Source organism: Peromyscus californicus, unplaced genomic scaffold (genome assembly GCF_007827085.1).
Source record: "Peromyscus californicus insignis strain IS unplaced genomic scaffold, ASM782708v3 Scaffold_13__1_contigs__length_99412109, whole genome shotgun sequence".
Taxonomy (NCBI): Eukaryota; Metazoa; Chordata; class Mammalia; order Rodentia; family Cricetidae; genus Peromyscus; species Peromyscus californicus.
Window position 1 is genome coordinate 97,306,265 of NW_026294424.1, and position 24,647 is coordinate 97,330,911.

Here is a 24,647-nt window from a genome sequence, read left to right on the forward strand (position 1 = left end):
CAACTTTTTGTTTTGTTTTGTTTTTTGTTTTTTTCGAGACAGGGTTTCTCTGTGTAGCTTTGCGCCTTTCCTGGAACTCACTTGGTAGTCCAGGCTGGCCTCGAACTCACAGAGATCCGCCTGGCTCTGCCTCCCAAGTGCTGGGATTAAAGGCGTGCGCCACCACCGCCCGGCCCCAGTGTCAACTTTTAATACTACTACATCACTAGTAAGTGAAACAAAAACAGACCTAACTTTGTATTGCATTGTACGTTTCTCCCTGCCATTGGCGTCTATTCATAAAGACATTTTTACTTTGTAAAGAAAACTGAGTTAAAAGGGAGAAGGAAGTTCTGAAAGAGCTTTGATAACTTTGGAAAGGAATTCTGGGTACTCTCAGGGATGTAGACAGTTGGCAAGCTTGGTTCTTAAGTATGTGTAAGAAAAACCATGTTGTTGTTTTCTATTTTCTAACTGCAGATATGAAACTATGAGGTATAATTTTCTCATAGTCACAATTCTCTTTAAGGATTCACAACAAAATGAACAGTAGGCAAAAAGACATGCTTACATGGCATAAACTGTCTACACACAGGAACTTTAGAAATGCTGCCTTATGTGATTATCAAATTATGATAAGGTAGTTTATTCTCATACTGAGACCTAGTGAAGATGCTGAAGCTAATTGATGCCAAGAATGGTGATATACACCTGTAATTCCAGCACTCAGGATGCAGAGGCAAGATTGCAAATTTGAGGGCAGCCAGGGCTGCCTACTCAGACTCTGTTTCAAAAAAAAAAAAAATCATTGAAGCTGGAAGGCCGAGTATATAACTCCTGACAGCCTGCTTGCATGTATGAACAAGGTCCTAGGCTTCATCTACAGTGCTGAAAAAAAATAACGCAAAAAGGAAAGAAAAGAGAAAGTGACATAAATTGAAATTGAGAGAAACAATGTGCCCGATGGCACACAGGTGGACAGTGGAGTGCTGTGACTTAAGTCTGTCTCTAATGTCACACTACTTCTAATTCTGGCATTTCATTGCTGAAAAAACTTCAAAACTATAAAAAAGGAATAAAGATTAAAAAGTGGTGGGAGCTGGGTGGGTGGTGGCACATGCCTTTAGTCTCAGCACTCAGGAGGCAGAGGCAGGAGGATCTCAGCGAGTTCAAGGCCAGTCTGGTCTACAGAGTGAGTTCCAGGACAGCCAGAGCTGTTACACAGAGAAATCCTGTCTCAGAAAACCAAAAAAAAAAAAAAAAAAAAAGAAGGAAAGAAGGAAGGAGGGAGCGAGGAAGGGAGGGAGGGAGGGAGAGAGGGAGGAAGGAAGGAGGGAAGGAAGGAACGAAGGAAGGAAGGAAAGAAGGAGGGAAGGAAGGGAGGAAAGATCGAAAGGAACTTTCCTTAGAGAATGAGATGAGAAATGAGAATGGGAAGAGGAATTAAAACACTGCATACGCTTCTGTTCAAGAAAAAGATTATCTGAAATAAAGGACTCCACTGTGTGCAGCAGGCAGACAGGAGGCAAGTGACATGTGACCTGGTACTAAGGGAGCCTACCGCCTGTGTATTTCACTCCCATAGCAGTTAGTGTTTGCCTGAGAGGACAAGAGTCTATGCAAATGAGTCTCCCATAGCACAAGAATTTCACACATCTTCCAAAACTGCTTTCAGAATTAGTCTGCGAGCCAGGAGATAAGGTTTTTAGTGGTCAGGTCATACTTGTGACTACGGGGGACAGTGCACAACTTGGTCACTGTGTCCACGCCCAACAAGCAAAGGGCCCCAAACTACTTACAACTACGCATGGCCTCTTCTCCCTGTACCTACACTTTTGTTTTTAATCCCACTTTTACATTTCCTCACTCAATCCGTAAAGCCACTGCTATTTTATTGTACAGGTAAAAAGCTAGGCTTGAAGCTGTCAAGTAACCTGGCCAAGGTTGAGGGAGGAGCCACTTTCTCATTTCACCAAAGTGATCCCCAAAAGTACTCCCACTTTCAAGAAGAAATTAGAGCACATACCTCAGTTTCTGTTCCACTGTGATAATAAATTTAGCATCTTTTACAAGAACAGAAGCAGCCTGCTGCACACCTTTCCTTGTCGCACAAAACTGAAAATGAATTAGTGAACTCTAAATCAATCAGGTTAAAAACTGAACACCACACACAAACCAGCAACTAATAATCCATACCACAAGTGTGGGCTTCTGATCCGAGTATGTTCGTATAACACTGTAAACTTTATAGTTGAGGGCTAAGTCAAACTTGAATTCCGTTTGGTTACTACTACAGGGGAAACCCAGGACCACTTTCTGAAGTTTCACAGGTCTATGGCTCTCATCCATTTTCAGACATACAGCAGGTCTCTCGCCATCCGAAAGCCATTCTGCGATCTGAGAAAAACAGACGCGTGTGCATTACATTCTTTTTCTAGTCAAGTTCTATAGCTAAAACAAGACAATTCTAGACCACGTCAAAGTCAGGTTCTGAAAGAATTTAATCAAAGCATCTTTTTCATCATTACAGATTTTACCAACACTGCTCTATAGATATGTTAGTAAATGCTACCAATAGCAGTGTTTCCAGACCATAAACACTTTCTCATGGTAAAGTTCTGACTAGTTATTAGTATTTTGTTTGACATTGCCCCATTAGAGCCCAAACTAGAATTAAAATCAAATTGGTCATAAAAATCAAAGTTCCCATGGCACCACATTGCTGGTTATTGTTCAGAACTATTCCTGGAAATGACAGAAACGTTTGCACTTCCCTAAACACTAGCAACATAGTAGCAGAGCTACCAACCAAAATATGTTGGTCTTCTAACCGAAGAACAAATAAGCTTTTTAAAAATAAATAAATAGTAAGTTAAAAATAAATAGTAAAAATAATTTAATAAATATTTAGTAAAAATAATTCATTTTAATTACGTTATTTGTGTGTGTGTGTGTGTGTGTGTGTGTGTGTGTGTGTGTGTGTGTGTATGTGTGTGTGTATCTGCTATGAGTGTGTGGGTTCCTGAGGGGGCCAGAAAAAAGCATCATATCCCTTGGAGCTGGAGTCAGTGAGGTTCCCAACCTGAGTGCTATGACTCAACCGTGGTCCTCTGAAGATCAGCAAGTGCTCTTAACCTCTGACCCATTTCTCCAGACCCCAAATAAACTCTTGAGAGATGGTAGTAATTCAGACCCAGTATTAGAATTACTAATTAGTGCCTGAGTCTGTGGTAAGAGGTCCTCATCCTTCCTTGCTCTAGTTAGTAACTGGGCTTCAGGCCTTGCCATGAAACTGCCTCTTGTCGGGGGAAGGTTTCTTGTTGGACAGGCAGGAATATGGAAATAGTTGCAAGATTGTTATGGGACAGGATCCGAACACACAGGAATTTGCATTTCTAGAGGAGTGGGTGGCCAAGGATAAGGATTATTATTTTAGAGGAATATTGAGGGAAAGGAAAAACAAAAAGAAGCCAGTGTTCACAGATCCAGTGATTATCACAACTGAAGAAAGTTTCAATAATGTGATGGTATTTTTATAAGAATTGCTACAAACTAGTAAAATGAAAAAAGAAAAGGGCATCACTGACTTGGTTAAAAAATTTTATGTAGTTGACAAATATATTAAAATACTTTACTCAGTAAAAAAAAGTCAATGAAGTAAAAATCTTTAAAATAAGTATGTACATTTGAGAAAAATTTATTACTATAAAAATAATTTCATTATTATGTTATCTAATGTTAGGATACAAAAAATGGCTGCTAACAGGGAATAGAGAAATGATTTCTTAAATAAATGAATATAACTTTTATTGAAGGCAGTGTCCCCTGAAGGTTTAAACTAGCCTTTCACTTACTTATCATAGTATGCTAAGAAAACGAATATGAATATTCTCCAAGATATATTAACTTCAGCACTGTTTATAACAGAGGAATGGAAATAACACTATATTATGAGATTAGATAAATACATAAAAACAAACTACAAAAAGTCAAGACTATTTGATAACATGGAAATGCTTATAGGTAAAACAACAAAAAATATGTATGATTCCACGCTGCTATGGCTAAGATGTTCTTTGTAAACGTCTCCCAAGGGTTTACATGCTAGAACCTGGCCCCAGTGCAGCAACAACGCAGGGAGGGAATCTTTAAAGAACAGAGTCTAGTGCAAGGTGAGTATGTCACGGAGGACGCTGCCCCGGAGGAGAGTAACCCTGGCCTTACAGAGTAAGTCTCTTGAGAGTGGGTTGTTAGGAAAGGGTGAGTCTGGTTAGGTCTGGTGCTGCAGGCCTGTAATCCCAGCTCTGATAAAACCTGGACTTATTTGACCTGATCTGATTTACTAAGTTGGCAGAGAGGTTTAATGTCGAGGTACAGAAACTTTTCATCTGGTGCACTGGCCCCTGGCCACATGGGAAAACCACTCCACTACTTATACATCTCTCTGCCAGACTACATCGTCTCTCAGCCTGGAGAGCTGCCCCTTCCAAGTCGCTACCTTTAGGGGTCCAGGACGCTCCTCCTCCCAATTTTGGGGTATCCTTGTCAAGACGTGGCTGTGCCTGGGGCATCCCACCTTCCCACTCAATTCGATCCTCCCTGGATGCCTGGGATGCTGGGACATCCAGGCCTTGGATCTTCCTCTACACAGCCCAAAAGCCTATCCCAACCGACGCATTGCACTTTTGACTTCAGGTCTGGAAAAGGCTTGGGAACCGTTGCTGATCCCAAATCGCTACAAAATTTATCCAGAGTAGCCCCTCATCAGGTTTGGGAGCTCTGCACTCCTGTCCCAGCCCCGTCTCACTGCCCCTTCTCTCTGGAGCTGCCCTCTCCAGACCTCACCCAAAGAAAGCCCACCAAGCAGCAGCTCCTCCCGCAGAGGGCATTTAAGGTCTGCCCTACAGCCTTCCCCTAGTGGTTCCCCTCCTGGCTTCTCCTCTTCCCCAGGACTGCCCGGGAATGTTTTGCTCAGACTAAACCTGGACTTATTAATTTGGCCTGATTTGATTTACTGCATCGGTGGAGAGGCTTAATATCGAGGTACAGAAACTTTTCAATAAGAATGAGTTTTATGGCCTAGAAGTAATGCTCAAGATTTAGAGGGAAAGGGCCTAGGGGAATATGGGCAGAACCTGGCTCAACAGATAACAAAGGATCACCAGGTTATAAACTCCATTCTTCTAAAGCATTCCTGGAGAAACAGCTAAGCAGCTCATTCCTTTGAAGAGAACCTGTGTGCTTAACTTTTCCTAGCTTCTCCAGTGCTTGTCTCTGTGCACAGGAGTTTTTGCCATCTATACCCTGTCTACATGTTTAAAGAGCAAAAATTCTATATTGTTCTTGAACATGAACAAAACCAGTTGTAATTTTTAAAAGAAATTTAGAGATAAAAACAAAATTTGCTATTGAAACAGACAATATAGCAACTATGTACAAAAATAATTTCTAAGTAGTACCAAAAAACAAATAAACAGGCTGACAAGTAAACAGGAGTGAGAAAGAATAAGACTATATACTTGTTTTTAAGAAGTTTGCTTAGGGGCTACAGAGATGGCTCATAGGTTAAGAGCACTGGTTGCTCTTCTGAAGGACCTAAGTTCAATTCCCAGCACCCACATGACAACTCACAAGCATCTGTAACTCCAGTTCTCATTTTTTTTTTCTGAGACAGGTTTCTCATTGTAACAGCCCTAGCTGTCCTAGAACTCACTCTGTGGACCAGGCTGGCTTGGAACTCACAGTTCCTGCCTCTGCCTCCCGAGTGTGGGATTAAAGGCGTGTACCACCACCGCCTGGTGTAACTTCAATTCTAAATGATCTAGCACCTTCTGACCTCCAAGAGCACCAAGCACGTACAAACATATATGCAGGCAAAACACCCATAATCGGATAATAAAATAAAAGAAAAAGAAGTTTGCTTAGGAATTAAAGAAAAAGTCATATATTATTATAGAAAGTATAATACTCCAAACAACTGTCGGCCTACACATTCATGCCCCAATAACCATGAAATCATCTTTATGGTTATATTAAGGACAAGTCCACATATCTGCATTTTAGAAATAGTCGCTAGTGCTTACCACAATACAGGCACATAGAACTGAGGGAAAGTGGGTGGTCACCCCAGCCACTGTTTTGTTTTTTTTTTCTCCACCACACTGATACAATTAAGAGTCAGTTCATCTAGCCAGTGGTGGTACACCTTTAGACATAGCACTGGGGAGGCAGAGGCAGGCAGAGCTCCATGAATCCAAGGCCAGCCTGGTCTACAGAATGAGTTACAGGACAGCCAGAGCAGTTACATAGAGAAACTCTGTCTCAAAAAAAACAATAAATAAGAGTCAGCTCATCCAATGATCATGACACATTACTAGCCAAGTAACAAAGTGTCTGAAATAAGTGAAAACTATGAATTTTAGATAAAAGCAAATAGCAGAAATCTAGCACTAACTTTCTACATACACTAAATTTATTAAGTGACTGACAGAAAATGCCTTCTTCTCTGAGATCTGGACTAAATAGTCCATAAATAATAAAAAATTAAACAAGTGAAGATTGTGACTTACATCCTCAGTATTGGGAATTGTTGCAGATACAGCTACAAATCTCATAGGAACAGGGCTGGCATTTTTTAAGGCCCTGGATAAAGACTGTACAGTTTTCATTCTGCTAACTACAACCTCAAGAGTTGGACCACGGTTTTCATCTTTTATAATATGCACCTAGGTAAGAAATCAAGAGAGAATCATTAGCTATAAAAGAAAAGATCTATTTAATCAATTAAAATATACAACATTAATATTTTTACTTAGAAAAATAAGCATTTTTCCAATTTGAAAGACTAAAAACATTATTTTACTTAAAATGTCATTTCTTTCCATCCATTTTAAACATCATTTTGTGTCTGTCTCTGAAGGTGAATGCGTTCACTACCTCATCAATGAGAAACAGTCGAACCAGCTGGACTAAAGAGTTGTCTCTCCACTTCCTAGTCATGGTGTCCCACTTTTCCTACAGGAAAAAATGCAAGTGGTTTATTCTAATAAGGAATCACAAGCATTGTTTAAGATACTGATAAACCTTATCAGACCTATTACAAACAAGGGCAACATTTCAGTTGATTCTTTAAAATCTCCCCAAAGAGTTGAGGATTAAAAGTTACTTAAATGATTTTAAGAGTCCTAAAACACAAGGTCTTCATCTTTGAAATAATCACAAGTCAAATCTAATCACACTCTTCAGGCTTGATGTGTGTGGACGTTCTGCTTGCACTTGTGTCTGTGCGACATCTGCACGCAGTGCCCGTGAAGACCAGAGAAGGACATCACATCTCCTGAGACTGGGGGCTGAGAATCAAACTCAGGCCCTCTACAAGAGTAGCCCAGGCTCTTAACCACTGGGCCACCTCTCCAGCCCACTGATTACATCCTCTAAGCCCTATCAAGGCATCACTTCTATAATATATGCTTGGATAAATGACTATAAGGGGAACATGGTTATAGATTGTCCACAGTTACAAACTGGTTTGTTTTACTCACTGTTCATATATGTGATAATTGCTCTTCCACTTTTTATCTATGGATATTCTCTCCATATCCTGAATAATAGTACTTTTATGGTAATTAGTTTACATTGCAAATACATGCCTGTACTTTGTATTTTTCTAACGATCTCTCTTAATGAAGACAAACAAATATTCTCAAGTAAATAAGAAACATAAATAATACTTACTGGAGTTGTCATAATTATATTGGCATGCTGAATCTCAAATAGGTCATCCATTACTGTATCTCCAGTAAGTTCTTTACAACTCAAGCCTATTGGTCCAAATTTTTCTTTCCAGTCTTCAAACCGCTGACTACAAAGGGCTTTTATTGGTGCCACTAAAATATTTATTTTAAACACCAGTGTAATTTTAAAATTGTTTTCTCAAGGTCTAGTTAATAAAATTAGTCTAAAAACACATGCTTATTGCTGTGTAACACTGATAAAGTGAAAGCTAAAAACACAAACATAGTGAGCTATTAAAGTGGTCACCAGGAAGAACTAAAAACTGAAACACAAGTGATTGCTCAGGGAATCTAAACATGGGAAGAGACGGAACAAGAGATTATTGATTTTTCATAAGAAGTCTTTTGTGATTAGTCATTTCTTTTAAACTGTGTACATACAGTACTTCATGGAATTTTATGAAATACACATCCCCAAAAAATGAGAACAGATGTTTCTATGTAAAATTCTAGAACTGTAAAATATATGATTATTTGTTCATTTTGACTGTCCTCTTTTTTTAATGTAAAGTTCAAATCCTTAATTCAAATATATTATTTTCTATTTACAACTCTGGGAAAAGTGTTTCAAATTTAATGTAACAGATGAAACCAATTGTGGCATGTCTTTATTAAACTGCCCAGAGGGCTAGGGTTACAGCTAAGTGGTGGAGCTCTCACCTAGTGTATGCAAGGCCCTCCCCGAGCTCAGTGTCTGGCACCACATACACACATAAGCAGAAACAGGAGACTGTAGGTTAGTAGTGCTCGGTGGCATAGTACTTGTCTATAGGTTCAGTCACAGCACCACAACTAAATAAATTAATAATATTTTAATGTATGAGCTACCAAGCTACCAAGTAATAATCTATGCTCTGAATTGACTTCATGTCTGCTTCACTCTCTGACTATACTTAATCAACATTTTTACAATATATACTTACTGTAAACAATTTTCATGTTGAGCCATGGCAATGGTACTTCCATTAACAATCTTGTTATCGCAAGTTCAAACACTACAGTTTTCCCAGAACCAGTGGGGGCACAAATCACAAAATTCCTATCTGTGTAAAGAAGCTAAGAGATAAAAAGTCAACTGATTATTAATATATAGAATTTTTACATACATTCTCAATTTTCTAGAAAATGTACTTTAAGAAGATTAGGAATATAGCTTCAAATGTGTTTACCTCTATAATTCCTAAGTGCAGTCCTGCTCTAGACATTTCAACCTGAGTAACAACACATTTTGTCATATCATACTATTTTGTCAAAATGAATGCTGGACCTAAGAGAAAATTATCCTTTACCCTTAAGAGAAATTCTTATAAATTTAATAAATACAAGCCAATCCACCTATGTGACTCAAATGCACTCATTTAACAAGTATTCTCTAATCTCCTAAAATGCACTATTAATTAAATGTGGTAGTGACAATTCACTCTCCTCAGAGAGCCACAGTTATTGAGAAAAGAAAGGTAAGTAAATAATTATAAGATACTTACATCATCAAAGGCTTTGGATTGTATGTAGTTGAAGTAAGGGAATTCTTTGAATATACTTCTAAATTTTGCCGCTTAGAATAACATTAAGGAGTTAAATGTTTCAGAATTTTAAAAAAATGTTTACTTTTAATTTAAAAATTCAGTTTTAATTCTATTGACTCTCACAGTATCCAATGATAAGGCTGTAACATTTGCTATTTTAGCATCTAAGATTTAATGGAAGGGAGCTGGAGGGATGACCAGGCAGTTAAGAACACTTGTTCTTGCAGAGAACCTGGGTTTGAATCCTAGCACCTACATGGTGGTTCATACAAGGTACACAGAATCTGATGTCTTCTCCTGACATTGTCAGGCACCAGGTATACATGTGGTACAACATACACACATGCAGGCAAAACACACATACAAATAAAATACGATTTTTTAATAAAAAAAGATAATGGAAATAATTCTACTCTGCTTCCACATTCCTTATTCTAAAAATAAGTGATTAAAATCCCTGTGGGAAAACAAAAGGTTACATAAGGAATATAACTTGTGAGTTAAATATGATGAAGGAGATCTGAATATATAGAGACATGCCTAAGAGCTATTTTTAGTCTGTTTTTCTTACTTGTCTTGACTAAGACATTTTTATATTGTCTTTAATTTTCAAATTTTCACTTATTAACTGATTTTGACTGATTCATTTCATTAATAGAAGTGTTTCTGGTCAGTTAATCTTGAATCTCTGCATTTTTAATATTATTTGTGTTGTTTAATTATCAGCATATTTGCTCAGTAAAATGAACTTGGATTATACTTCCCCTGTTAGAAAGTTTAAAAATATTAATAGGATAGTAAATCACCCCATTCTCTAAAGTGAGACTCTATTGCCAGATTCAGGAATATTAACAGCACTCTTCTTAGGAAGTTGCAATTGGTCAACTACATTTATTAGCGCCATATGCAAATTTATTACTAGATCTAAGTCACTCCAAAAAAATGAGTTCCTACAAGTGAGGCCTTTAGGATTTATTAGGGGCAGGAACAATGGCTCAGTAGTTAAGAGTACTTGCAGCTCTTGCAGAGAACTGGAATTCTGTCCTAACACCAACATCATGTAGCTCACAAACACCTGTGATCCAGTTCCAGGGGATCCATTGCCCTCTTTTGGATTCCATGGTCATCTTCATGCAGGTAGTGCATATATAGACAAGCAGGTACAGACCCATACACACAAATGAAAATTATTAAAAACTTTAAAATATATATTTGAAAGAACACAGTTGTCTAAAAACTCTATTTTTATGATGTACTTAAATACTCACAGGTTGTTGTAGTAACGCTTTTTAAAACTTTAAAATGGATTATATGACTTTTCTGCCTAAATTTCCCCCTTTCCCTTTAAGAAAATGGCTACAAGGCCCCTCATCCTATCTCCCAACTCTCCCTCCAATCTTCCACCAGCCTTTATTGCTCTGATTTCAGATCCTGTTCTTTTAACCTCAAACTCTTCTCCTCTAGTTATAACGGGCTCTGCTATTCAGAACGTCAGCTATGTACCTGCCCTGACATCTATGTCAGCCACGGACCTGCCCTGACATCTCTCCTCTGCCTCTATGCCTCATTCTCCTCTCAAGTCTCCTTTGTTCTTCCATCTTATTGCTTACGTCTCACATCTTAAGAAGGTTTGCCCTGTTTACTTTATTGAATTCTGTATCTTGAGCCTTCAATTCCAGCAGTCTCAATTTAATTCTCTTTTACCTATTCTATGTTTTCTTTCCCCATGGTACCCATCACCTTCTAAAATATCATCTGACCCATTTTTTACAGTTACTGTTCAGATCTACCTCAGCCCATCTTCCATTGTAAGATTAGCAGTAACTCAAGGACAAGGACTCACTACCTCTGTTCTTAATTGGCATATTCCACAAGTTCAGAACAGTGCCTAACTTAATGTACGTTTGCACTTACTAAACCACATGGTTAATTTATAAATCTTCATTTGACTTTCAGCATGTCATAATATTGTCATAATACATACAGACAAGCACACACACAAGTGAAAATAAAAACTTTAAAATATACATTTTAATTATGTGACAAAATAAAAACAAAATTTAGAGTTAGTCAGAGTCCATCAGCTTTTTAAAGAACCACATTTTCCCTCAAGGAATGTTTTTCCATATAAAATATTTATTTATAACAAGCCTAGAAGTGGCCTATCATGCTGGTTTTTCTCTCATTAGACAGGTCTGCATCAATTTATATTCACAAAAACGAGTGTTTGATTCAGAGTAGAGGCAGAGTCAGTCTCCCAGTACACGACACACTCCGCCGTTAACTGCATCATCTATGGTCACTGTCAACACTCGAAGTCAAGTTTCCTTTTGGTCCGTGAACTCCCTGCAGCACCGCTGCACTTATCTGCTACACTGGGGGCGTCTGCACAACCGAGGAAGGCAGTACCACAGCAATCTGACTGCACTCGTCATGTCCTAAAGATTCAGTTAGAGAAGCACACTGAGAGAGACCTGCAAGGATCCGTGTCCAAGCAATCCACAAACGCTTGTCTTCTACTTTGAACACATTCAAATAACAAAGTACACAGGTCAGTGAATTTGACAATATATGAAACTGTTAAAAAATAAACCAATGGATACAAGTATAGACATCTGTCTTTGTAGCACCACTGAAGTGTGCAGCACACTGAAGGGAGCTGTAACATGAAAAATCTTTAAAACTTTTCAAAGGCTAGTATTAAATTATGGAAATTTTTTCTAACAAAAGAAGAACATCCCATCATACAGATACCCTGCTGTGTGATATTTTGATTGTGTTCTGACAAATAAAGCTTGCCTAGAGTCAGAGGGTGGAGCTAGTCACTAACTGACCATAGAGGTTTGGAGGACGGTAGCGAGAGGAGATAGAAAGTGGTAAGGCAGGGCTGGGAGAGGATCTCAGCCCTTTTGGTGGGAGGAATCGGAAAGGTAGGAAGTGACTGTGGCTGCTCCCCTGCTTCTCTGATCTCTCTCTGATTTTTACTCCAATATCTGACTCCTGACTTTTTATTAATAAGATTAATTAGGGGCTGGAGAGATGGCTCAGAGGTTAAGAGCACTGGCTGTTCTTCCAGAGGTCATGAGTTCAATTCCCAGCAACCACATGGTGGCTCACAACCATCCATAAAGAGATCTGGTGCCCTCTTCTGGCCTGCAGGTGTATATGCAGACAGAACACTGTATACATAATAAATAAATAAATCTTTAAAAAACAAAGATTAATTAGATTTATGCTTCAATAACCAAACAATATTTTAATTATATTTTTGAGATATAATTACATTTCTCCCTTTAAACCCTCTCATATACCCCTCCCTGTCCCCCTTCAAATTCATGGCCTCTTTTTCAATGTTATTGTATGCATATATGCATGTATATATACTAGAATAGAATAGAACATAACAGAAAATAATAGAACATAATATAATATATTTTTCTAAATATAACCTTCTCAGTCTGTATAATGTTATTTATATGTATGTTTTCAGGGCTGTTTGGCACTGAACAACCAAGGGGAGAGACCACCTCTCCTACTCCCAGCTTTCCTCAGTTGCCTATAGTTCTTTGGGTAGGGTTGAGGTTTCCTGGACTTTTCCCTGTCCACTTTGCCATGTCCATTGGTGCCATCCTTGTTCAGCTCATGTTTGGGTGGTCATGTTCCCCAAACTTCATGAGTATAGTTTCCAATGTTAATAGGAGTCACACTCGCACAGGAAACTCCCTGGTCCTCTGGCTCTTACAATTTTAATGCCTCCTATTCCACAATACTCTTTGAGTCTCAGGGATCATGCTGGTTTGGTAAAGTGATGGCTGCAGGTTCTTCTCTGAGATCCACGACTTCACTAACACTGAGCTGGGAGCTAAATTTCCAGTACCAGCATGGTCTCCCTCTTATTGAGTAGGTCTTCAGTCCAATTAGAGAGCTGTTGGGTACCACCAAGGTACATGTGCCATTACTGCACCCTTATGATTATTGTACCATGCTGCTTATTGATGTGGTTCATAGACATCATAGCTGATCAGTTGGTTGCTCCCTCTTTTGGAAGCTTGCATGTACTTTCTGGTACTATGAAAGTTAGTCCTCAGAGATGGGATATTTAGGTCTAACTAGACAATAGTTAATTGCCTACTACTAAACTGTTTATGTTCCCTTTCTACTGGTGCAAATACATACGTGTGTCTTAGTTAGGGTTTCTATTGCTGTGAAGAGACACCATGGCCATAGCAACTCTTATAAAGGAAAAACATTTAATTGGGGTGGCTTACATTTTCAGAGGTTCTGTCCATTATCATCATGGTGCGACATGGCGGCGTGCAGGCAGACATGGTACTGGAGCTGAGAGTCCTTACATCTTGTTCCACAGGCAACAGGAAGTGACCTGTGACACTGGGAGCAGCTTGAGCATGGGAGACCTCAAAGCCCACCCCCACAGTGACACACTTCTTTCAATAAAGCCATACCTTCTACTAGTGCCACTCCCTTTGGGGGCCATTTTCTTTCAAACCACCACAATGTGGCACCCCAGAAGTGGACCGCAGGTGCTTTTTCTTAGCTCTCTACTTCATACATTGAGGCAGGCTCTCTTGCTAAAACTAGAGCTTGCTGTTCCAGGCTATTCTAGCCAGTCAGCTTGCTCTGGTGATTCTGTCTCCACCTCTCTAGTTCCATGACAGGCTGCTGTGCCAATCCAGCTTTTACTGGATTCTGAGATCTGTTCCCTGTTTGTGGAACTGTTTAGGAAGGATTAGGTGGTGTGGCCTTGTTAGAGCAGATGTGTCACTGGGAGTGGGCGCTAGCCATTCTCAGGCTCTCTCTCTGCCTTCCACATGCTGATCCAGATGTGAGCTCTCAGATGCTTCAACCAACATGCCTGCTGCTTTTTGCCACTCTGCCCTGACATGATGGACTCTTAGCCCTCTGAAGCTGGAAGCCCAATTAAACGCTTTCTTTTATAAACTGCTTTGGTCACGGTGTTTTATCACAGCAATAGAAAAGCAACCAAGACACTGCTCAGTATCTGAAATTCACTTTCTGCTTTTCAGATGTAAAAGGGATATTACCACCAGAATATTCTGAATACACTCAAGTATTTACATCAGAAATACTTCAAACATGCAAATTTGACTATTCATTTCTTTTTTTTTTCTTTTTTTTTTTTTTTTTTTTTTTGGTTTTTCGAGACAGGTTAATCCATGTAGTTTTGGTGCCTGTCCTGGATCTCCTTCTGTAGACCAGGCTGGCCTTGAACTCACAGAGATCCACCTGGCTCTGCCTCCCTAGTGCTGGTATTAAAGGTGTGCGCCACCACTGCCCAGCCCATTCATAACCCTCAAATGAAGTTTCTTCTAAAACAGTAAAAATGTCCTCAAATCCACAAAATGTCCCATTTGCTTTGAGTTCTCCTATTTGATTTAATCCAATATCTCTATTTTTATTCCACCAAAAGAAATTTTTTATACGTAAGTAAATTTCTGTGTTTAAATTGTCAGACTGAAATAATTCTCAAACTGGACCAGCCTGCAGACCACACTTGAAGTAGCACTGACTATCATACAATGTATCTCTTAACATGACCCAAAAGATTTACTTTTCCATCTTTTTCTATGCTAACTAAAATAAACACACAGGAGTCGACTGAAACAAAACATTTTAAATATATAATTTCATAAAAATGAAGGATACGGATTTCTGTGACAGCCTTCAAGGAACCCAAGCCATTTGGGGTTATACCTAAAAACAAAAGATACTACATATTTATATGGATATTTTAAACCATTTCCATAAAACAGCTCCAATAAATTTTGTATAACATTTTACTGAGAAGTTAAGATATAAAGATACAGCTACAAAACAATGCAACATAATAAATGCATCAATTCTACATGGAGAGAGAACTTACTCTATTTTGTATTCTCCATTATGCTAATAAATGCAAATTAGTTTGTATTTTCACAAAAAGCAACTGAATAAGAAATTACCTTGAATGTCATGAGGCTGAGATGCAACGGAAAAGGATGGTGCTTTGAATATGTTTTCTCCAATTTCAGAAGCAGAAAAAGCATCATTTGCTTTCAATTTATTTGTAGAATATTGAAGTTTCTGCTTACTATTGCTACTGTTCCATGATTTCTCTTTGTTTATTTTTGTTTGGGCTAGTTTCACTGGGCTAATATGAGAATCCAAGTTTATATTTTCATTAGCATAATCACATTCATGTATATTGTCACATGTTCTAAATAATCTGGAAAAAAAAAACACCATGGTTTCTGCTTCTAACATTTGCTTAAAAACTAGCACAAGATATCCACTTAAAAACATCCATAACTACAGTTTATCATGGATTTATGTCTCTTCATTTTCCTAAAACTCATCTAAGATTTTTGTGGCAGCTTGTCTCCACAATGGCTCCAGTGATCCTTGTCTCCAGGTAGATACAGCTTTGATGGTCTACGAACAGAGTCACTACGTCAGAACTGAACTATTTTGTAACTGGTAGAGCACCCTGGTATGTAGGACTGTAAGTAGGTGACTTCAAGGCTAAGTCACAGAGACACTCTCCCTTCCCACAGGGATTCTGGATAGCTCATGCTGTGGAGAGTTAATTAGCATACCATGGAAACATTTAAAAACCCTGGAGAGGCCCATGTGGAGAGGTACTGAAGACTCCTGCCAACAGTCAACACCAACTTGACAGACAAAATGAGTAGTTGACAAAAACAGACCAAGAGTCCTTGGGAAGTGTCAGGTAACCACATACAACATGGCATTTTGTTTTGTGGCCCCTTGCAAAACCCCAATTATGTTTTTTCATGGGAGACCCCAGACTCAAACTACTAATTAACTTGATCCTAACTCATTAAAAAAACTATCAAAACTAACAAAGCTTACTGTTGTTTTAAGCCATTACATTTTGGAGTAATTTGTTCACAGCAATAGATATCTAATTAAACTGATGGAAATCAGCTAAGTGCTGAGGTGGGACACCCACTAAATAAATTATAATAACAGCAGTTTCTCTAATCAGGTTACTGTAGGATGCAAAGGTCCTTTTGTAGGGTCCTGACCTTGTAGATAAAAGGATTCAGAAGGAGCGCAGAAGGGAATCTGATGATGATTTATTGGAGAGAATAATAAGGCAGCTAAGAATGCTGTCTGTACAACTGTGAGGAAGGATCTAGAAAGAGGAGGGAAAGGGAGCAACACTTTCTGAGCTTGAAGTTAGAAAGCAGACAGGTTCACTGGCAAGTCTATGAACAGCTGCATGGATGGAGGGGCTTTTGGTCTATGTCAGTGGTAACCCCCAAACATACATTTATTTTCATTGCTACTTCATAACTGCAAATTTGTTGTTATGAACTGTAATGTAATAACTGTGTTTTCTGATGGCCTTAGGCCACCCCGGTGAAAGGGTCATTCGACCCCTAGAAGGGTCATGACCCACAGGTTGAGAACCAATGCTCTAAGGGGACAGTTTTTCCTCACATTTTTACAAATTGCTTTCAGTCATATTTCTTTTCACTTTTCAGCCTTAGGTTGAAACAGGATTTTAGGTTAATAAAACAGAATTTTATCTTTAACACAGTTGTGTGTGTGTGTGTGTGTGTGTGTGTGTGTGTGTGTGTGTTTTCTCTGGAGAGATTCCCCAGCCATGACCAGACAAAGAAGGTGCCTGTTACCTACATTTGTAAAGGGTATTACTGACAAGCAAAACTTGTCATTTGTAAAGCATATGATAACTATCAATCATGCCATTTATGCCAGAAGATGCTGATACATACATTCATACGTGTAGTTCCTGATCAACCAAATCTGTGTTGTATACCCAACTTACCTTCCCTACAAATGGAAAAGAAGTAAACTAAGTTTAGTCTTATTTTTTTATTTAAAGAATTTTTTATATTTTTAAATTTTTCGTATGTGCAGGTGTCTTGCCAACATGTGTATCTGTGTGGTGTGTGTGTGTGTGTGTGTGTGTGTGTGTGTGTGTGTGTGTGTGTGCGCGTGCGCGCGCGCCCATGGAGGCCAGAAGAAATCCCCTGAAATTAGAGTTATTGATGGTTGTTAGCTACCATGTGGGTGCTGGGAGCTGAACCAGGTCCCCTGGAAGAGCAGTCAGTGCTCATACCCACTGAGCCATCTCTCTAGCTCCATGAACTAAGTATATTAACAAACCAAACTACCCAAATATTATTGTGATTTGAATGAAAAACGTCCCCATAGACTCTGATATTTGAACCCTTGGTTCCCAGCTTGTGGAGCTGTTTGGGGAGGTTTAGATGATGCAGCCTTGTTGGAGCCTGACACTTCAGGTTTCTCTTTCTATTTTGTGCTTACATTTGAAGACGTTAGCTCTCAGGATGCACTCTTACTCTTCTGGAACTAGGGGCCAAAATATACTTTATGTAAGTTGCCTTGGTCATGGCATTTTATTACCCAACAGAAAAATAACTGATACACACATCCATATTTCTTCATAAAATTCTTCAAAACAAGGAGACACCATCTTTACAATTATTCTTTGTTATGTAACTGATCAAAATAGTTTGTTCATGATAGCCTTAACATAAAGTAAACATCAGGGTTCCTAATATGATACTCACAACTTATAGAAACTGTCTAGAGTAAGGATTGAGAAAAGAATGAAATAATAGTGCTTTCCTATTGTCCAAAGTAAATATGGCCAACATTACTTTGAAATATGTACTTGTAAATGTCAAAATTCTTTTTGTTGTTTTCTAAAGCTTTTCACTAAAGTTTTATCATACTTAGCCAGGCGGTAGTGGCGTACAACTCTAATCCCAGCACTCAGAAGGCAGAGGCAGGCAGATTTCTGAATTTTAAATCTGTGTTCTACACAACACAGTAAAACCCTGTCTTGAAAAACAACAAAAAATTTCATACAAAAAAATCTATAGGGAATAAATACAAAGGAGCACTGTGCAAAGACAGAATTTTTAAATTTTTAATTTTTTTTACTTAGTCTTGATTTTTTTTGTGTAAGAAAAAAACTAAATCTTTCAAAAAAATCTACACAAAAATTTAGAATAAACTTTGTGAAATTTCATACTCAACTGCTGACAATTCTATCACTGAAGACAGAAAATTCAAATACAGATAGGTGATAAACAGAATCCATTATAAAATGATCCTGGGAATGGGAAATAACTTATGCCCTAGGGTGACTCCATACACCACACCGTGATATTGGTTAAAATCAATGACTGGAACCAGGCAAATCTGGAATTAAGTACAAACCTCATCCATTTTTTTAGCTGGGTGATTTTAAAGTTATTATAGTTTTAAATAAGTTTAATAAACTATATAGGTATTATTTAGATTCCAGTTGCCAACATTCTATGGAGCTTTCTAGTCCTCTGAAAATGCCTCTCCATGCAGTCCTTTATGTCTTCAACTTCACTGATACTTTATTTTCTCCAGTCTTAAAAAACATGGCTCTGTCCTGAAAGCTCTTGCCTCTTAAAAATCCTTTGTGGAAACCCTTAGTTCTTTCACTTCTCGGGTACTCGAAGGTTGAGACTTGTTTTCTCTATTCCAAATCTAGATCTTTAGTCCACTTTAACCATGGTGTCTATACTATCTATAAATATCAGTATCTTTAGCGTTTGCCACATATCAGTTTCTGGTTACTTTAGAATCTTTTTTCTTCATGCTATAATCTGCCATCGTCCCATTACTTCAAAATTCATGCAGACACATTCAAAATACATCTCTCATTTTCTTAGGCAATTCATTTCTAATCCATCCTCTTTCACATGGCTTCAGTGACCTGTTGTCACTTAATTTGCTTAATATAATTTATCTCCAGCAGAATCCATTTTTCTTCAAATGACATTTCATTTTTCTTAATAGCTAAAAACAAAAACCCTGTGTATATATACCTCCTTTTAAACATCTAGTCCTCTGTTGGCAGACACTTAGGTTTGCTCCATTAAGAGCCATTATGAGCAGCCATTATGAACTATCTCTCCGATATGTTAACTTGGCATTTGTTCAATGGCTGACTAGCTTCCATTCACACCAGCAGAGTATAAGGTTTCCCCTTTGTTCACATCTCCACCAGCATTTGCTTTTTTTTTCTTTTGGTTTTTTCAGACAGGGTTTCTCTGTATAGCCCTGGCTGTCCTCGAACTCACCGAGATCCGCCTGCCTCTGCCTCCCAAGCACTGGAATTAAAGGCGAGTGCCACCACTTGTTGTTTTCTTAATGACTGCCTTTCTGACTGGGGTGAGATAAAATCTCAACGTAGTTTTATTTGCAATTCTCTGATGGCTAGTACTGTACACTTTTCCTATGTTTATTAAACATTTGTACTTTTCTGAAAACTACTCATTTCATTAGCCCATTTGCTGAATGGCTTGTTCCAAAGAATTGGATTAAGTTCTTTATATGTTCTAGCTATTAATCTGGTCAGGTATACAGCTAGCAAAAATTTCCCATTCTGTAAGCTGCATCTTTTGATTGTTTCCTCTGTATCAATTATTTATTTCATGAGCATAATTTCATGAGCAACTGGACTTTTCAGAATGTGTGTACTTTTGCTGACATCATAAAATGCTTTTCCTACCTTTTCCTTTAATAGTTTCAGAGTCTAACATTAAAGTCTTTATCTATTTGGAGTTGGATTTCATATGTGGTGAGAGATACTTAGTTTCATTCTTTCATAGGTGGAAATCCTGTTTGCCCAGCATCATTTGTTTAGTAAGTAGTTTTTTCGCTAATGTGTATTTTTAGCATCTTTGTAAAACATCAAGTGGCTACAGCTCTATAGGTTTGATATTTAATATTTTATTATTAATTCTATGAAGGATGATACTGGAATTTTGATTGGGATTACACTGAATTTATAGACTGCTTTTGAGTGTATAGCTATTTTCACAGTGTTAATTCTCCTGATCTGTGAGTGTGGGAGGTCTTCCCATCTCCTAGTGTCTCCCTCAGTTTCTTCTTCAGTATTTTCCACTTTTCACTGCAGACATCTTCCACTTCTTTGGGTAAGCTTATTCTAAGGTATTTAATTTTTTTGAGGCAGTTGTGAATGGATTTTCCCCCCTTGATTTCATTACCAGTAACATGTTTATTGGTGGTTACAAGAAGGCAAGCAACTTTTGTACATTGCTTTTGTATCCTGCTACTTTTCTGAAAGTATTTATTAGATCTAAGAGTTTTCTGGTGGGGTTCTTGGAGTCATAGAGAATCATATCACCTGCAAATAACATTTTGATGACTTCCTTTCCTATTTGTATCATTTTATCTCCTTCTCTTGTCTTATTGCCCTAGCTAAGGCTTTAAGCACTATTTTGAATAAGAGTTGAGAAAGTGAGGGACTGGAGAGATGACTCAGAGGTTAAAAGCATTTCTTACTCTTCCAGAGGACCAGAATTAGATTCCTAGCACCCAATGCAAGGTGACTCACAATTGATGGGTGATGGTGCTCTGTATGCTGTGAATGTGTTGTTCCCATTGGTTGATAAATAAAATGCTGATTGGCCAGTAGCCAGGCAGAAAGTATAGGTGGGATAAACAGACAAGGAGAATTCTGGGAAGAGGAAGGCTGAATCAGGAGTCACCAGCTAGACACAGAGGAGACGCTGCCAGACGCTGCCATGAGAAGCAAGATGCAAAAGTACTGGTAAGCCACAAGCCATGTGGCAACTTACAGATTAATAGAAATGGGTTAATTTAAGACATAAGAACTAGATAGCAAGAAGCCTGCCGTGGCCATACAGTTTATAAGCCTCTGTGTGTTTACTTGGGTCTGAGTGGCTGCAGGAGCCGGGTAGATACAGGAAAACTTCAGCTACACATAATCACCTGTAGCTCCAGTCCCTGGGGATCTGTTTTCTCTGGCCTCTACAGGTACCCACACCCATGACATACACTCACACACATCACAAGATTTAAAACAAAATGAACCTGAACCATTAATCCCCGCACTAGGGAGACAGAAGCAGATGGATCTCTATGAGTTCAGGGCCAGCCTGGTCTACAAAGTGAGTTCCAGGACAGCCAGAGCTATAAAGAGAAATCTTATCTCAAAAAAAACCAATAATAATAACAATAATAATAACAATGAATATTTTTTAAAGTGGAAAAGATGAACACCACTGTCTTGATTCTGATTTTAGTGGAAATTCTTTGAGGTTTTTCCCAATCAGTATAATACTAGCTACCAGTTTTCATGTATAACCTCCATTATGATGAGATAGTCTAATTTCTTTAGGTTTTCATCATAGAGGTTAGATTTAGCTGAAAAGCCTCCTCTGCATTCAATGAAAAGATGGTAATTTATGTCTTTGAGTCCATTTATGTGATACATTACACTTAAGGCCTGTATACACAACTGACCTATGCTCTTTTGTTCTTGTAGTGTCTTTGGTTTTGGTATCAGGGAAATACTGGTTTTGGTAAGAGTTTGGTAGCATCCTTCCTTTCTATTTGGCTAATTTGACTAGGAATTATTTATTTATTTATTTAAGAACGAACTCTAATTGATTCTAAGAATGAATGTTGTTGCTTATTCATCTTCTGCCCTGATATTTCTTTCCAGATATTGATGTTGACTTTGGCTTGCTTTTCCAAGGACCTAGGGTTCATCACTGTTTACTTGAAATCTGGTTTTCATCTATTTATTTTTGAGATATGGTCTCACTGTGTAGCCCTGGTTAGCTTAGAGCATGCTCTGTAGAATATGTGGTGATTCTCTTGCCTTTGCCTCTTGATTGCTCATATTACAGGGTATGTCACTTAGTGCCTGAGTTATCTTTGTTTTTGTTTGTTTTCTTTTATGTAGGCATCTGAAGCATAAACTTCCCTCTTATGGCCACTTTCACTGTATTAAATAGGTTTGGGTATGTTGTGTTTTCATTTCACTTGATTTAAGAATATTTTGTTTTCATTTGATTCAGGAATGTTTTGTCTGTTGTTCAATCTCCATGAGTTTGTGTGTGTTCTTTAGTTTCTTTTGCTATTGATTTATAGTTTTGTTCTATGGTCAGATAGAATATAAGAAATTATTTCAGTTTTGAAATAATTTCATATTTCAAATTATGTTCCATTGGCTGCTGACAATGTATATTCAGCAGTGTTTGGATGGAATTTCTGTAGATGTTTGTGAGGTCTTTGATCTTTGATGCTATTTAATTCATGCTGTTTCTAACTAAGTCTCTATTGTTCTATTTTATCAAATAAAGACTTGGGAGCCAGAGGCATGGAAAGCCCAGCTGCTTCCTACTCCACCGTCATCCCTATAGCCTTATGGATATGCTTATGTTTCTCTATATCCAGAGAATTCCTTCAAGTATCTTATACAGTGCTGACTAAGTGGTATGAATTCTTTAGTTTGTTTCCGTTGTGGAAAGTCTTTCTCCTTCAATTATGGCAGACAATTTTTCTGAATATAGTAATCTGTATTGGCAGTTAGTGACTTTGAGAGATCAAAATTATTCATTCCATGCTTTCTGGCTTTTAAGTTTCTATTGAGAAGTCTGCTACTATTCTGATAGGTTTATTTTTTATGCCTTTGATTTATGGTTAGTATTTTAAATAAAATGTCACAGGGAGTCAAAGCACAGCCTCCATATGAAAATACAGTAATCATCAATGAAAAAGAATCTTCTCAACTCCAATCACTGTAGGAAATAGAGAAACACTGATAGTACTGTGTTTATTAAGATAGAAGTTACTGGGGTATGATAACTAAAAGAGAAAACAAGTAGTTAATATTAGGATTATAGAAAGAGAAATTGAGGAGGTAAAAGTAAACAGAAGCAGGTAACAAAAGGAACAAGGATGGAGCTCTGGCTAAAGGCAGACTGAAAGAAAAAAGCATAAAGAAATATACAAATTGGATCTGACCCAAAATCCTCCTCCCCCAGGACTAGCTTTCCTGGTACCAGAAGATGCCATACAAACTCCCATAGGAGGGAAGAAATGTGGAGGCTCACAGAGGCTTCCTAGTAAGACCTTACTCAGGGTCAGAGAATCTGGGCTTGCTTTACCCAGGAGAGCTGAATAATGGGATGATTTGGCCACAGGTGTGGTTATCAGGTGTTTTGAAGGGTCTACACTTGGCTGTACACTGTGCTTTGATCTTGAAAGGGGGAGGTCTTTTGCCTCGCCCCTCAGCATTATATAAAAAGCCCTTTGGAATAAACCTCAAGGAGGCTGGGTATTGACCCAGGGCCCTCCCGAAGCTATCCTCTGTCTCTGTCTTTCTTGTCATCTCTGCCTATATTTCTATCTAATACTTACTCATTCCTCTCTCCTCCCAACAAGAACCTTTTGACAGGTCAGAGCTGGATTATGACAAGGGAACCATCAGTCCTACCCAGCTATGACATCTATTAACCCCAACAACACCAGCATGGCATGATAACAGTGGTGATACACTGTGTATACTAATAAAATTTGCCTGAAGATCAGAGAACAGAACAAGACACTAGATTAAACATAGAGGGCAGGCAGGGGTGGCACACACCTTTAATCCTAGCACTTGTGAGTTCAAAGCCAGCCTGGAATGAGATTGACTCAATCTAGGAGAGAAACAGAGCCAGGCAGTAGTAGTACATACCTTTAATCCCAGCACTTGAGATCTCATGCCTTTGCTTGGGAAGTCACACACCTTTAATCCCAGCTCTAGGAAGGAAGTGAAATAGCTGGGCAGAGAAAGGTGTGTAAGGTATAAGGAGGAACGAAGGCTTTTTCAGGCTGAGGAGTCCTAGAGGTAAGAGGTGGCTATGGCTTGTTCCTTTGTCTCTCTGATCTTTCAACATTTACCCCAATATCTAGCTCCACATTTTTTATAATAAGACCATTTTAGAATTCATACAACAGATAACCCTAAGGGTGCATTAGTGGCACTCATACTTGTTGGTGGGTCTTACATCTCTAATTGGATGTTAAGATTTGCTCAACAGAAGGGATATCATATTGTTACAGGAAACCAACAAACTACCCAGGGCTAGTGAAGTCATGGATCTTGATGGAGAACCCACAACCACTACTTTACTAAATCAACATAATCTCTAACATCATTCAAAACATTTTTTGGTCCTTATACCCACAGAAAACATGTAGTCCTCATTCCTCATCAAGAAAACTTCTCAGCTGGGCGGTGGTGGCATATGCCTTTAATCCCAGCAATTGGGAGGAAGAGCCAGGCAGATCTTTGTGAGTTCGAGGCCAGCCTGGTCTACAGAACAAGATCCAGGAAAGGCGCAAAGCTACACAGAGCAATCCTGTCTCCAAAAAAAAAAAAGAAAAAAAAAAAAGAAAACTCTTTGCAACAGACTGAGACCATTACAGAAAACTAATCAAAATGCAGAGT

General features: G+C 38.4%; 1 protein-coding gene across 10 annotated transcripts in view; it reads right to left on the reverse strand.

Moving 5' to 3' along the window:
* The window catches only part of Hfm1 (helicase for meiosis 1), a 123,942-nt gene that overhangs the window by 90,984 nt on the left and 8,311 nt on the right, over positions 1 to 24,647 (reverse strand). For all 10 annotated transcript variants that reach the window (XR_008217593.1, XR_008217594.1, XM_052735662.1 and 7 more), the window contains 9 exons: positions 15,280 to 15,542; positions 14,984 to 15,031; positions 9,257 to 9,327; positions 8,696 to 8,828; positions 7,714 to 7,865; positions 6,916 to 6,993; positions 6,549 to 6,704; positions 2,176 to 2,376; positions 2,006 to 2,094 (listed from right to left, as the gene is read on the reverse strand). Coding sequence is in view for 8 of the 10 variants with exons in the window: in XM_052735662.1 (XP_052591622.1) it covers positions 2,006 to 2,094; positions 2,176 to 2,376; positions 6,549 to 6,704; positions 6,916 to 6,993; positions 7,714 to 7,865; positions 8,696 to 8,828; positions 9,257 to 9,327; positions 14,984 to 15,031; positions 15,280 to 15,542 (1,191 nt within the window). In the remaining 2 variants the exon portion in view is untranslated. The remainder of the gene's footprint in view (positions 1 to 2,005; positions 2,095 to 2,175; positions 2,377 to 6,548; positions 6,705 to 6,915; positions 6,994 to 7,713; positions 7,866 to 8,695; positions 8,829 to 9,256; positions 9,328 to 14,983; positions 15,032 to 15,279; positions 15,543 to 24,647) is intronic.